Source organism: Cherax quadricarinatus, unplaced genomic scaffold, assembly GCF_038502225.1.
Source record: "Cherax quadricarinatus isolate ZL_2023a unplaced genomic scaffold, ASM3850222v1 Contig92, whole genome shotgun sequence".
NCBI lineage: Eukaryota > Metazoa > Arthropoda > Malacostraca > Decapoda > Parastacidae > Cherax > Cherax quadricarinatus.
The window spans coordinates 297,569-311,261 of NW_027195118.1; the positions used below are offsets into that span (position 1 = coordinate 297,569).

Sequence of the window (13,693 nt, forward strand, 5' to 3'; positions counted from 1 at the left end):
TGCATCCCACGTGTGTCCTCAGCTGCCCTGTGCGTGCCAGTGTTTACAAGCCAGCCAGTGCGGTCGCATCCATGCATACAATTGGTACATTTCATATTATCACAGCGTTTTTAGTGATTATACCTGCAAAATAAGTCACCATGGGCCCCAAGAAAGCTTCTAGTGCCAACCGTGCGGTAAAAAAGGTGAAAATTACTATGGAAATGAAGAAAGAGATAATTGCTAAGTACGAAAGTGGAGTGCATGTCTCGGAGCTGGCCAGGTTGTATACCAAACTCCAATCAACCATCGCTACTACAGTGGACCCCCTGTTAACGATATTTTTTCACTCCAGAAGTATGTTCAGGTGCCAGTACTGACCGAATTTGTTCCCATAAGAAATATTGTGAAGTAGATTAGTCCATTTCAGACCCCCAAACATACACATACAAACGCACTTACATAAATACACTTACATAATTGGTCACATTCGGAGGTAATCGTTATGCGGGGGTCCACTGTATTGTGGCCAACAAAACGGCCATCAAGGAAGCTGTTCTTGCAAAAGGTGCAAGTTTGTTTTCAAAACAGACATCGCAAGTACTCGAAGATGTTGAGACTCTGTTATTGGTGTGGATAAATGAAAAACAGATAGCAGGAGATACCATCTCTTAACCCTTTGAGGGTTTTGGTCGTACTAGTACGTCTTACGCGTAGGGGTTTTTGACGTACTAGTACGCATAAATTCTAGCGGCCTCAAATCTAGTGGGAGAAAGCTGGTAGGCCTTCATATGAAAGAATGGGTCTATGTGGTCAGTGTGCACAGTCTAAAAAAAATCCTGCAGCACACAGTGCATAATGAGAAAAAAAAAACTTTCACCATTTTTTTGGAAAAAATCAGCGACTTTGCAGTGTATTTTCGTATGGTATTTATTGTTGTATTCTAGTTTTTTTGGTCTCATTTTATAGAATGGAAGACATATTACAGAAATTGAGATGATTTTGACTGGTTTTACAATGAAAGGTGCCTTGAAATTGAGCTCAAAGTAGGAGAAATGCTCGATTTTTACCAAACTTCAAAAGTAAACAAATCGTGCCAAGCGTGCAATACACGTCAACTGGTGAGTCTAATATTCTTTCACAAGTGCACCAATAATATTTATACCATTTTTTATACTAATGCAGTAGTCTGCATAACAGTAAATCTTATATTTTTTGTGAGAATAAAAATTCAAAGTGGAAAGCAAAAGAATATAAGAGGGGCCTTGAGACGTGACTAATGACTAGAGGAAATGTCATTTTAGTGCCAGGAATGTCTTTCTTGTTTATTCTGGACCCTATTCCGAAATTGGCATCTTTTGAAATTTGTGTGAAATTGGCAAAATTGCTAAATTCTGACCACTGTACTGGATAGTTGAATTTCATAAATGGGTGGTTTCTTGCACCCATTCGATAGACAAAATGGAGTTCTAGCGAAATATTCATGTTTTTTGTCGACTAGTACAGTGAAATTGGCCGAAAATAGGGCTCAAAGTGGGCAAAATCGCCGATGCATAAACATCGCCGAGACCGCTAACTTTGTGAGAGCATAATTCCGTAAGTTTTCTATCAAATTTCAAACTTTTGGTGTCTTTATGATCGGGAAAAGATTCTCTATCTTTTCATAAGAGAAAATAATTTTTTTTTTTTTTAAATTTGGCCGACCCTGAGAACGAGTTTCGGAGAGGGCCTGTCGACCCTCAAAGGGTTAAGCGATCATATGTAAAAAGGGTGGGAAATACGTACTATCATACCATGGTCAGCTGTTGCTGCACCACCGTCAGTTGTTGCTGCACCACTGTCAGCTGTTGCTGCACCACCATCAGCTGTTGCTGCACCACTGTCAGCTGCTGCTGCACCACTGTCAGCTGTTGCTGCACCACAGTCAGTTGCTATTGAACTACGGTCAGCTGCTGCTGCACCAAAGTCAACTGTTGCTGCACCACAGTCAGCTGTTGCTGCACCACAGTCAGCTGTTACTGCACCAGTCAGCTGTTGTTGAACCACAGTGAGCTGCTGTTGCATCATAGTCAGCTGCTGTTGCACCACAGTCAGCTGCTGCTACACCACTGTCATCTGTTGCTGCACTACAGTCAGCTGCTGCTGCACCAAAGTCAGCTGTTGCTGCACCACGGTCAACTGTTGCTGCACCACGGTCAGCTGGTCCTCGTGGCATTAAAAGAAGAAGGGAAGTAACCCCGGAAAAGGATGTGCTACTTAAAGTCCTAATGGAAGGGGATTCCCATTCTAAACATTAACAACTTCCATACTCTCCCCTCCTCCCATCCCATCAATCATCACCAGATCTTCAATAAAGGTAAGTGTCAGTTTGTGTGTATTAAAATTAATATTTCTTGTGGTAAATTTTTTTTTTTTTCATATTTTGTGGTGTCGTGCACAGATTAATTTGATTTCCATTATTTCTTATGGGGAAAATTAATTCACCTTACGATAATTTCGGCATATGATGAGCTCTCAGGAACGGATTAATATCGTATGCCGGGGGTCCACTGTACTTTTAAATTGTGTACAAGTTAGTACAGAATAAACAAACAGCAACACATCATTTTTAGAGTGAAAAAAAATTATTATTATTATCATTATTATTATTAATCATAATATAAAGAACTAAACCCACAAAGGTCGTGAACTGCTATACAGTGGGCCCACGCCTAACGCTGGCATCACATAACGTTAAATTAACATAGCGATACATTTTATCGCTAAAATTTTGCCTCGCATAGCGCTAAAAAACTCGCTCAACGCTATTCGTCTGAGACGCACCTATGTACAGCCTGAGCCAGCCTCACATGTTCCGCCGGTGGCATTGTTTACAAGCCTGCCTCCGCGGTAACATCCAAGCATACAATCGGAACATTTCGTATTATTACAGCGTTTTTGGTGATTTCAACTGCAAAATAAGTGACCATGGGCCCCAAGAAAGCTTCAAGTGCCAACCCTACACAAATAAGGGTGAGAATTACTATGGAGATGAAGAAAGAGATCACTGCTAAGTATGAAAGTGGAGTACTTGTCTCTGAGCTGGCCAGGTTGTATAGTAAACCCCAATCAACCATCGCTACTATTGTGTCCACGAAAACGGCAATCAAGGAAGCTGTTCTTGCCAAAGGTGCAACTTTGTTTTCGAAACAGAGATCACAAGTGATAGAAGATGTTGAGAGACCATTATTGGTGTGGATAAACGAAAAACAGATAGCAGGAGATAGCATCTCTCAAGCGATCATAAGTGAAAAGGCTACGAAGTTGCATCAGGATTTAATTAGAAAAATGCCTGCAACTAGTGATGATGTGAGTGAATTTAAGGCCAGCAAAGGTTGGTTTGAGAGATTTAAGAACCGTAGTGGCATACATAGTGTGATAAGGCATGGTGAGGCTGCCAGTTCGGACCACAAAGCAGCTGAAAAACGTGCAGGAATTCAAGGAGTACATAGACAGTGAAGGACTGAAACCTGAACAAGTGTTTAATTGTTACGATACAGGCCTGTTTTGGAAGAAAATGCCAAGCAGGGCCTTCATTACTCAGGAGGAAAAGGCACTCCCAGGACATAAGCCTATGAAAGACAGGATTACTCTGTTAATGTGTGCCAATGCTAGTGGTGATTGCAAAGTGAAGCCTTTATTAGTGTATCACTCTGAAACTCCCAGAGCGTTCAGGCAAAAGAATATCCTCAAGGCTAATTTGTGTGTGCTGTGGAGGGCAAACAGTAAGGCATGGGTCACTAGGGACTTTTTGTGAAAAATTACCTAATTGAAAATAAATTACACTGTAAGTGCCTCCTGGTGTTAGACAATGCCCCTGGTCATCCTACAGACTTGGCAGAGTGACTTTGTGGGGACTTGAGCTTCATTAAGGTGAAGTTTTTGCCTCCTAATACCACTCCTCTCCTGCAGCCCATGGACCAGCAGGTCATTTCAAATTTCAAAAAGCTGCACACAAAAGCTCTGTTTGAAAGATGCTTTGTAGTGACTTCAGAAACACAATTGACTCTAAGAGAGTTTTCGAGAGATCACTTTAATATCCTCAATTGTGTAAACCTTATAGGTAAGGCTTGGGAGGGAGTGACTAAGAGGACCTTGAACTCTGCTTGGAAGAAACTGTGGCCAGAATGTGTAGACAAAAGGGATTTTGAAGGATTTGAGGCTAACCCTGAGAGGCGTATGCCAGTTGAGGAATCAATTGTGGCATTGGGGAAGTCCTTGGGGTTGGAGGTTAGTGGGGAGGATGTAGAAGAGTTGGTGGAGGAGGACAATGAAGAACTAACCACTGATGAGCTGCTAGATTAACTTCAACAGCAAGAGGCCACACCTGAGGAAACTGCTTCGGAGGAGGGGAGAGAGAAATTGAAGAAGTTGCCTACTTCAAAGATTAAGGAAATCTGTGCAAAGTGGCTTGAAGTGCAAACCTTTATGGATGAAAATCACCCTCAGACAGCTGTTGCAAGCCGTGTTGGCAACCTGTACACTGACAGTGTTGTGAACCACTTTAGGAAAGTGATAAAGGAACGAGAGGTACAGACCTCTATGGACAGATATGCTGTGCGACAGAAGTCCAGTGACTCTGAAGCTGGTCCTAGTGGCATTAAAAGAAGAAGGGAAGTAACCCCGGAAAAGGACTTGACACCTCAAGTCCTAATGGAAGGGGATTCCCCTTCTAAACACTAAGACCATCAACATTCTCCCCTCCTCCCATCCCATCAATCATCACCAGATCTTCAATAAAGGTAAGTGTCATGTAACTGTGCATGTCTTCTTCAGTTTGTGTGTATTAAAATTAATATTTCATGTGGTAAAAAATTTTTTTTGTTCATACTTTGGGGTGTCAGGAACGGATTAATTTGATTTCCATTATTTCTTATGGGGAAAATTCATTTGCCTAACGATAATTTCGCCTAACATTGAGCTCTCAGGAACGGATTAATAGCGTTATGCGAGGGTCCACTGTATATAGTGAAGGCATACGTGAAGAATATTTTTCTACAGTTATCCCCCAGTTTGACTAGAGAAAACGCAATTCTTCCAACACTACCTACACAGCTGCTTTGTAAACAAATCTCATATTTGTGTCAATTTTTATTCTATGAGTGTATGTATCATGTGTATATGCTATGTAACAAGTTTCATATATAATTTTGAGGAAAATATCATAGATGGATTAATGAAAATGCCTATATTAACGTAAAATAAGACATTTTGTGTGTCCAAGAGTGATTACAGTGGTCCCTCAATAATCGTCCGGCCTGAAAGTCGTCCATTTCGGAAATAGTGTTGTTATTTCGTCTAAATATTGGCTCGCAAATGGTCCGGTAACTCGCTAATAGTCCTTCGTCCATGACACGTACTCATGCTCTGAGCCGCCTGGGCCTTCCCTTCCCAGCCAGTGTGCCATTGTTTACCAGTGAGCGACGGTCCCCTCACGTGCTCCAGCGAAATATTTCATAATGTTCCATTTATTTTAGTGATTGCAAGTTATTTAAGTGCTAAATAAGCTACCATGGCTCCAAAGAAAGCTCCTAGTGCCAAGCCTTTGGTAAAGAAGGTGAGAAATACCACTGAATTTAAGAAAAACATCATTGAACAATATGATAGTGGCATACGTGTGGGCAAACTGGCCAGGATGTATAACAAATCCCGTACAACCATATTTTCCACCATAGCCAAGAAAAAGGAAATCAAGGAAGCTGTTGTTGCAAAGGGGGTAAATATGCTGACAAAAATGAGATCACCAGTACTCGAAGATGTTGAGAAGTTATTATTGGTGTGGATAAACGAGAAACAATTAGCAGGAGATAGCCTTATGACGTCGCTTATTTGTGAAAAGGCTAGGCAGTTGCATGATGATTTGGTAAAGAAATTGCCTGCAACTAGTGGTGATGTGAGTGAATTTAAGGCCAGCAAAGGCTGGTTTGAGAGATTTAAGAAGCGTACTGGCATACACAGTGTGGTAAGGGATGGTGAGGCTGCCAGTTCGGACTACAAGGCGGCTGAAAATTATGTGCATGAATTCAAGGAGTACATAAACAGTGAAGGACTGAAACCTGAACAAGTGTTCAATTGTGATGAAACAGGCCTCTTTTGGAAGAAAATGCCAAAGAGGACCTACATTACTCAGGAAGAAAAGGTGCTGCCAGGACACAAGCCTATGAAAGACAGGCTGACGCTAATGTTCTGTGGTAATGCTAGTGGGGATTTCAAAGTGAAGCCGTTACTAGTGTACCATTCTGAAAATCCCAGAGTGTTCAAGAAAAACAATGTTATGAAGAGTAAATTGTGTGTGTTTTGGAGAGCTAATAGTAAGGCATGGGTCACAAGGGACATTTTCGTCGAATGGTTCAATGAAATACATGTATTTGGCCCTAGTGTGAAGAATTACCTCCTGGAAAAGAAATTGGATCTCAAGTGCCTCCTAGTAATGGACAATGCACCTGCTCATCCTCCAAACTTGGATGACCTAATTCTGAAGTAGTTTGGTTTCATCACAGTAAAGTTCTTGCCCCTGAATACCACTCCTCTCCTCCAGCCCATGGACCAGCAGGTCATTGCAAACTTTAAAAACCTCTACACCAAAGCAATGTTTGAAAGTTGCTTGAATGTGACCTCAGACACTCACTTGACCCTACGAGATTTTTGGAAAGAACACTTCAGTATTCTCCACTGCATAAGCCTTATAGGTAAGGCTTGGGGGGGAGTGACTACCTGGACTTTGAACTCTGCTTGGAGAAAATTGTGGCCAGATTGTGTCCACTAGAGGGATTTTGAAGGGTTTGAGGCTGACCCTGATGACCCTATGTCAGTTGTTAAATCCACTGTGGCTTGGATGTGAGTTTGGAGGATGTGGAAGAGTTGGTGGAGGACCACAACGAAGAGCTAACCACTGAGGAGCTGCAAGAGCTTCAGCAGGAAGAGCAACAGATCGCAGCTCAGAATCTTGCTGCAGAGGAGGAGGAAGAGAGATGGAGGAAGGTGCCTTCTTCAGATATTAAGGAGATTTTTGAAATGTGGGGTAGGATGGAAAGATTTATGGAGAAACATCACCCAGAGAAGGATGTTGCAAGCCATATCGGCAACTTGTACAGTGACAGAGTCTTGGCCCATTTTAGGGAAGTTTTAAAGAGACGCCAGAAACAGAGCTCTCTGGACAGTTTTTTTGTGAGACAGGACTCCAGTGACTCTCAAGGTGGTTCTAGTGGCATTAAGAAACAGAGAAGAGAAGTAGCCCCAGAAAAGCAATTGGTACCCGAGGTGTTGATGGAAGGGGATTCCCCTTCCAAACAGTAAATCATCCAATCTGTCTCCTCCAGTCTTCCATACACAAAGAAGAATCGCCAATAAAGGTAAATGGTATTCTGTTAATGTTTAATTCATCATGTGCCACTGTATTGTTTATGTACTACATCTATATTTCATGTAAAAAAATTTTTTGTTTTAATACTTCTGGGTGTCAGGAATGGATTAATTGAATTTACATTATTTCTTATGGGGAAAATTGATTCGTAAATCGTCCATTTCGATAATAGTCCCACTTCCAGGAACGGATTATGGACGATAATTGAGGGACCACTGTATTACAGTGGACCCCCGCATACCGATGGCATCACATAGCGATTAATCCGCATACCGCTTGCTTTAATCGCCAAAATTTTGCCTCACATACCGCTTAAAAACCCGCTCACCGATTTTTGTCCGAGACGCGTCCAATGTGCGGCCTGAGCCACGCTCACATGTTCCGCCGGTGGCATTGTTTACCAGCCAGCCTCCGCGGTAACATCCAAGCATACAATCGGAATATTTCGTATTATTACAGTGTTTTCGGTGCTTTTTCTGGAAAATAAGTGACCATGGGCCCCAAGAAAGCTTCTAGTGCCAACCCTACAGCAATAAGGGTGAGAATTACAATAGAGATGAAGAAAAAGATCATTGATAAGTATGAAAGTGGAGTGCGTGTCTCCAAGCTGGCCAGGCTGTATAATAAACCCCAATCAACCATCGCTACTATTGGTGGTACAGCTGCTGCTGCTGCTGCACTGTCAGCTGCTGCTGCTGCTGCACTGTCAGCTGCTGCTGCTGCTGTAGCATTGTCTGCTGCTGCTGTAACATCGTCTGTTGCTGCTGTAGCGTCGTCTGTTGCTGCTGTACCACCGTCAGCTGCTGCTGCTGCTGTAGCATCATCTGCTGCTGCTGTAACATCGTCTGTTGCTGCTGTAGCATCGTCTGTTGCTGCTGTACCACCGTCAGCTGCTGCTGCTGCTGTAGCATCGTCTGCTGCTGCTGTAACATCGTCTGTTGCTGCTGTAGCATCGTCTGTTGCTGCTGTACCACCGTCAGCTGCTGCTGCTGCTGTAGCATCGTCTGCTGCTGCTGTAACATCGTCTGTTGCTGCTGTAGCATCGTCTGCTGCTGCTGTAGCATCGTCTGTTGCTGCTGTACCACCGTCAGCTGCTGCTGCTGCTGTAGCACCATTGTTGGTGTGGCTTATTGAGAATACCAAGAAACAATTAACCCCAGAGGATTTGCCACCCAGGATAACCCAAAAAAGTCAGTGTCATCGAAGACTGTCTAACTTATTTCCATTGGGGTCCTTAATCTTGTCTCCCAGGATGCAACCCACACCAGTCGACTAACACCCAGGTGAACAGGGAAAAATGCCTGGAACTAGTGCTCATATTGGTGAATTTAAAGCCAGCAAAGGTTGGTTTGAGAGATTTAAGAATCGTAGTGGCATACACAGTGTGATAAGGCCTGTTCTGGAAGAAAATGCCAAACAGGACCTACAGTACTCAGGAGGAAAAGGCACTCCCAGGACACAGTGTCTCATCAGTCATTGCTGCATCTTCAATAAAGGTAAGTGTGGAAATAAATGGTATAAAATACCGACACAATGGCAATATAAACACAAATGCAGTATAATGTGATCCTTTATTGACTACGTTTCGCCCACACAGTGGGCTTTTTCAAGTCACAAACAGAACTACCTGGGGTGGAAGGAACGCGAGTATTTATATTCCGGCTGAGGTCAGGTGAAGAATGCTGCATCTGATGATGTACCGAGTGGGGCTATAGAGTCCAAGCTACCCAAGTTTTTAGACTCTATAACCCCACTCGGTACATCATCAGATGCAGCATTCTTCACCTGACCTCAGCCGGACTATAAATACTCGCGTTCCTTCCACCCCAGGTAGTTCTGTTTGTGACTTGAAAAAGCCCACTGTGTGGGCGAAACGTAGTCAATAAAGGATCACATTATACTGCATTTGTGTTTATATTGCCAAAGGTAAGTGTCATTTATTCTTCATTTAGTAGACTAGTACATGCACAATATATACTGTGCATGTACTACTCTACTATTGTGCATGTATCCTTCTCTTTGTGTGTGGGAAAATGTATATTTCATGTGGTAAAAAATTTTTTTTTTCATACTTTTGGGTGTCTTGCACGGATTAATTTTATTTCCCTTATTTCTTATGGGGAAAATTCATTCACATACTGATTATTTCGCATAACAATTACCCCTCTTGCACAGATTAAAATCGTTATGCGGGGGTCCACTGTATTATGTAGTATTGGTGTCATGAGTATAGAGACTTAGCGATTTTAATGTGTACCTGCACACCAGGACAGTGTGTAAGTATATTTAGGTACAGGTATACATAAGTATAATTATCAGAGTACGTATAAAATGCGCAGCAACTTTAACCCTTTGGGGGTCGACAGGTCCTCTCAGAGACTTGTTCTCAGGGTTGGCCAAATTTAAAAAAAAAATTATTTTTTCTTATGAAAAGATTGAGAATCTTTTCCCCATCATAATGACACCAAAAGTATGAAATTTGATGGAAAACTTAGAGAATTATGCTCTCACGAAGTTAGCGGTCTCAACAATGTTTATGCATCGGCGATTTTGCCTACTTTGAGCGCTATTTTCGGCCAATTCCAGTGTACTAGTCGACAATAATCATAACTATTTCGCTAAAACTCCATTTTTTCCATCGAATTAGTACAAGAAACCACGCATTTACCGATTTCAACTATCCAATGAAGTGGTCAGAATTTAGCAATTTTGCCAATTTTACACAAATTTCAAAAGATGCCAATTTCCGAATAGGGTCCAGAATAAACAAGACAGACATTCCTGGCATTAAAATAACAAGTTCTCTGTTAGTTAGTCACATCCCCAGGCCCCTCTTATATTTCTTAGGCTTTCCACTTTCAATTTTTATTCTTACAAAAAAAATAAGATTTACTGTTATGCAAACTACTGCATTAGTGTAGAAATGGTATAAATAATATCAGCACACTTGTGAAAGAATATTAGACTCACCAGTTGATGTGTATTGGACGCTTGGTATGATTTGTTTACTTTGAACTTTGGTAAAAATCGAACATTTCTGCTACTTTGAGCTCAATTTCAAGGTACTTTTCATTGTAAAACCATTCAAAATCATCTCAATTTCTGTAATGTCTTCCATTCTATAAAATAAGACCAAGAAAACTAGAATACAATAATAAATACCATATGAAAATACAGTGCAAATTCGCTGTTTTAATCCAAAAATACAAAGTTTTTTTTTGCTCATTACGCACTGTGTGCTGCAGGATTTTTTTTATACTGGGCACACTGACCACATAGACCCATTCTTACATATGTAGGCCTACCAGCTTTCTCTCACTAGATTTGAGGGCGCTAGAATTTAGGCGTACAAGTATGTAAAAAACCCTGGGTCGTAAGACGTACTAGTACGTCCAAAACCCCCCAAAGAGTTAAAACACTTGAAATTTTGGAAAGTTTCCTGACATAATAGATGTGGTCATGGAGAATGTAGGCAAATGGGGTGGGGAACGCTGTATCTGAAAGACCGCTTGCCGTATAGCAAATTTTGGTCATAATTTGACATTGTCGTATTAACAGAACGCCGTAAAGCAGGGCCCTACTGTACATAAGTGCAAAAGTCAGTGGTGAGAAGAAAAAGAGGATGATGTCCATGGAATTACAGCACGAAATCATAGATAAACAAGTGGGTTGTTTTGGAGGCATTATGAGCATAGTAGCAAGTAGCCTATCTTCCACCCTCCACCTCCACCAGCATATGTACACTTTATAAAGGCAGTTTATTCTTTACATTCTCTATTACATTTTATGTTTTTATACAATATTTCTTATTTATACATTGTGTCAGTGTTTTCCTTACGAAACTAGTGATCTAGTGCAGTTAGCCTCACAAACACTCAGTTCTCGAATGTAGTACTTCTCGAACAAATCAGTTTTCGAACAAGGAATTCAAGAAAAATGCCCTGGTTTTTGTACGTGTTGACCAACAATGCTCCCAAGGTTGAAGAATTTAAAAAAAGAAAATGATTTTTTCTTATTAAGTGATAATCTTTTTCTGAAGATAATGAAAACAAAAGTATGAAATTTGATGGAAAACTTATGGAATTACGCTATCGTAAAGTTAGCAGTATCGGCAATATTTATGCAGAGGTGATTTCGCCCAGTTTGAGCCAATTCCATTGTTCCAGTTGACCAAACTCATACCTATTTCACTAGAATTCCTTTCATTCTATCGAGTGAGTACAAGAAACCGCCCATTTACTTATTATAACTACCCAATAAAGTGACTGGAAATTACTAATTTGGTCAATTTCACACAAAATTCAAGAAAGGCCAATTTCAAAATAGGGTCCAGAATAAATAATGCAGACATTCCTGGCACTAAAATAACATTTTCTTTGTTCATTAGTTATGTCTCCAGGCCTCTTGTATATTACGTTTGCTTTTCATTTTGAAGATTTATTCACACAAAATTAGAAGATTTACTGTTATGCAGACTACTGCATTATTATAATAATTGTACAAATTATGTCAGTGCATTCTTAACCCTTTGAGGGTTTTCGTCGTACTAGTACGTTTTACGCGTAGGCGTTTTTGACGTACTAGTACTCATAAATTCTAGCGGCCTCAAATCTAGTGGGAGAAAGCTGGTAGGTCTTCATATGAAAGAATGGGTCTATGTGGTCAGTGTGCACAGTCTAAAAAAAATCCTGCAGCACACAGTGCATAATGAGAAAAAAAAAACTTTGACCATTTTTTTTGAATAAATCAGCGACTTTGCAGTGTATTTTCGTATGGTATTTATTGTTGTATTCTAGTTTTCTAGGTCTCATTTTATAGAATGGAAGACATATTACAGAAATTGAGATGATTTTGACTGGTTTTACAAAGAAAGGTGCCTTGAAATTGAGCTCAAAGTAGCAGAAATGTTCGATTTTTACCAAACCTCAAAAGTAAACAAATCGTGCCAAGCGTGCAATACACGTCAACTGGTGAGTCTAATATTCTTTCACAAGTGCACCAATAATATTTATACCATTTTTTACACTAATGCAGTAGTCTGCATAACAGTAAATCTTATATTTTTTGTGAAAATAAAAATTCAAAGTGGAAAGCAAAAGAATATAAGAGGGGACTTGAGACATGACTAATGACTAGAGGAAATGTCATTTTAGTGCCAGGAATGTCTTTCTTGTTTATTCTGGACCCTATTCCGAAATTGGCATCTTTTGAAATTTGTGTGAAATTGGCAAAATTGCTAAATTCTGACCACTGTACTGGATAGTTGAATTTCATAAATGAGTGGTTTCTTGCATCCATTCGATAGAAAAAATGGAGTTCTAGCGAAATATTCATGTTTTTTGTCGACTAGTACAGTGAAATTGGCCAAAAATGGGGCTCAAAGTGGGCAAAATCGCCGATTCGTAAACATCGCCGAGACCGCTAACTTTGCGAGAGCATAATTCCGTAAGTTTTCTATCAAATTTCAAACTTTTGGTGTCTTTATGATCGGGAAAAGATTCTCTATCTTTTCATAAGAGAAAATAATTTTTTTTTTTTTTAAATTTGGCCGACCCTGAGAACGAGTTTCGGAGAGGGCCTGTCGACCCTCAAAGGGTTAAATGAGTATCAGACTGGCCAGTTGGATGTGTATTAGACAAGTAATATCATTTGTGTACTGTAGAATGAAGGCAAAAATTGAACATTTCTGCTATTTTGAGCTCAATTACAAGCTACTTTCAGTTTTGAAACTTATCAAAATCATCTCTATTTCTGTAACATATCTTCCATTCTATCAAATGAGACTAAGAAACCAAGAATACAACCTTAAAAACCATATGAAAATACACCACACATTCGCTGTTTTAAACCAAAAACACGGTCACAGTTTTTTTCTCGTAATGCACTGCAGGCTGAAGGATTTTTTTTATATGGTGCTCACTTACTGCATAGACCCATTCTCTCATATCTAGGCCCAAATTTACTGCTCACAACATATCTGAGTGAGCCGAGTTCATGGCATCACACTGTGGGACAGACACTGATTTCAAAGCCGTGATACCAAAGGAATGACACTGAAAGGGTTAAATGTCAAATCCATTCGTTTCTTAGACTTTCTGAAATTATTATTCTCACTCCAAAACTTTTTCTTATTCTCAGAAAATGTGCTGACAGCATCTTACCCACTCTCTAAATTGCTCTCCTATTACACTTTTTTGTCACTCTCTTAACCTCTCTTTTACTCTATATATATTCCTCCCTCTTTATATTACTTCTATTTCGTAAAAACATCATATGCTAACTTTTTCTCTTTAGCTACTCTCTTTACTTAAT

At 40.3% G+C, this 13,693-nt stretch overlaps 1 protein-coding gene across 2 annotated transcripts in view; it reads right to left on the reverse strand.

Moving 5' to 3' along the window:
- The window catches only part of LOC128684306 (DNA-directed RNA polymerase III subunit RPC1), a 161,883-nt gene that overhangs the window by 127,476 nt on the left and 20,714 nt on the right, over positions 1 to 13,693 (reverse strand). The window contains exon 1 of one of the 2 annotated variants that reach the window (XM_070080036.1): positions 1,765 to 2,106. The exons of the other annotated variant lie outside the window; for it this stretch is intronic. Coding sequence (XP_069936137.1) covers positions 1,765 to 2,046 — 282 coding nt within the window. The 5' untranslated portion in view covers positions 2,047 to 2,106. Of the gene's footprint in view, positions 1 to 1,764; positions 2,107 to 13,693 lie in introns of those variants that run through there. 2 annotated transcript variants of the gene reach the window in all.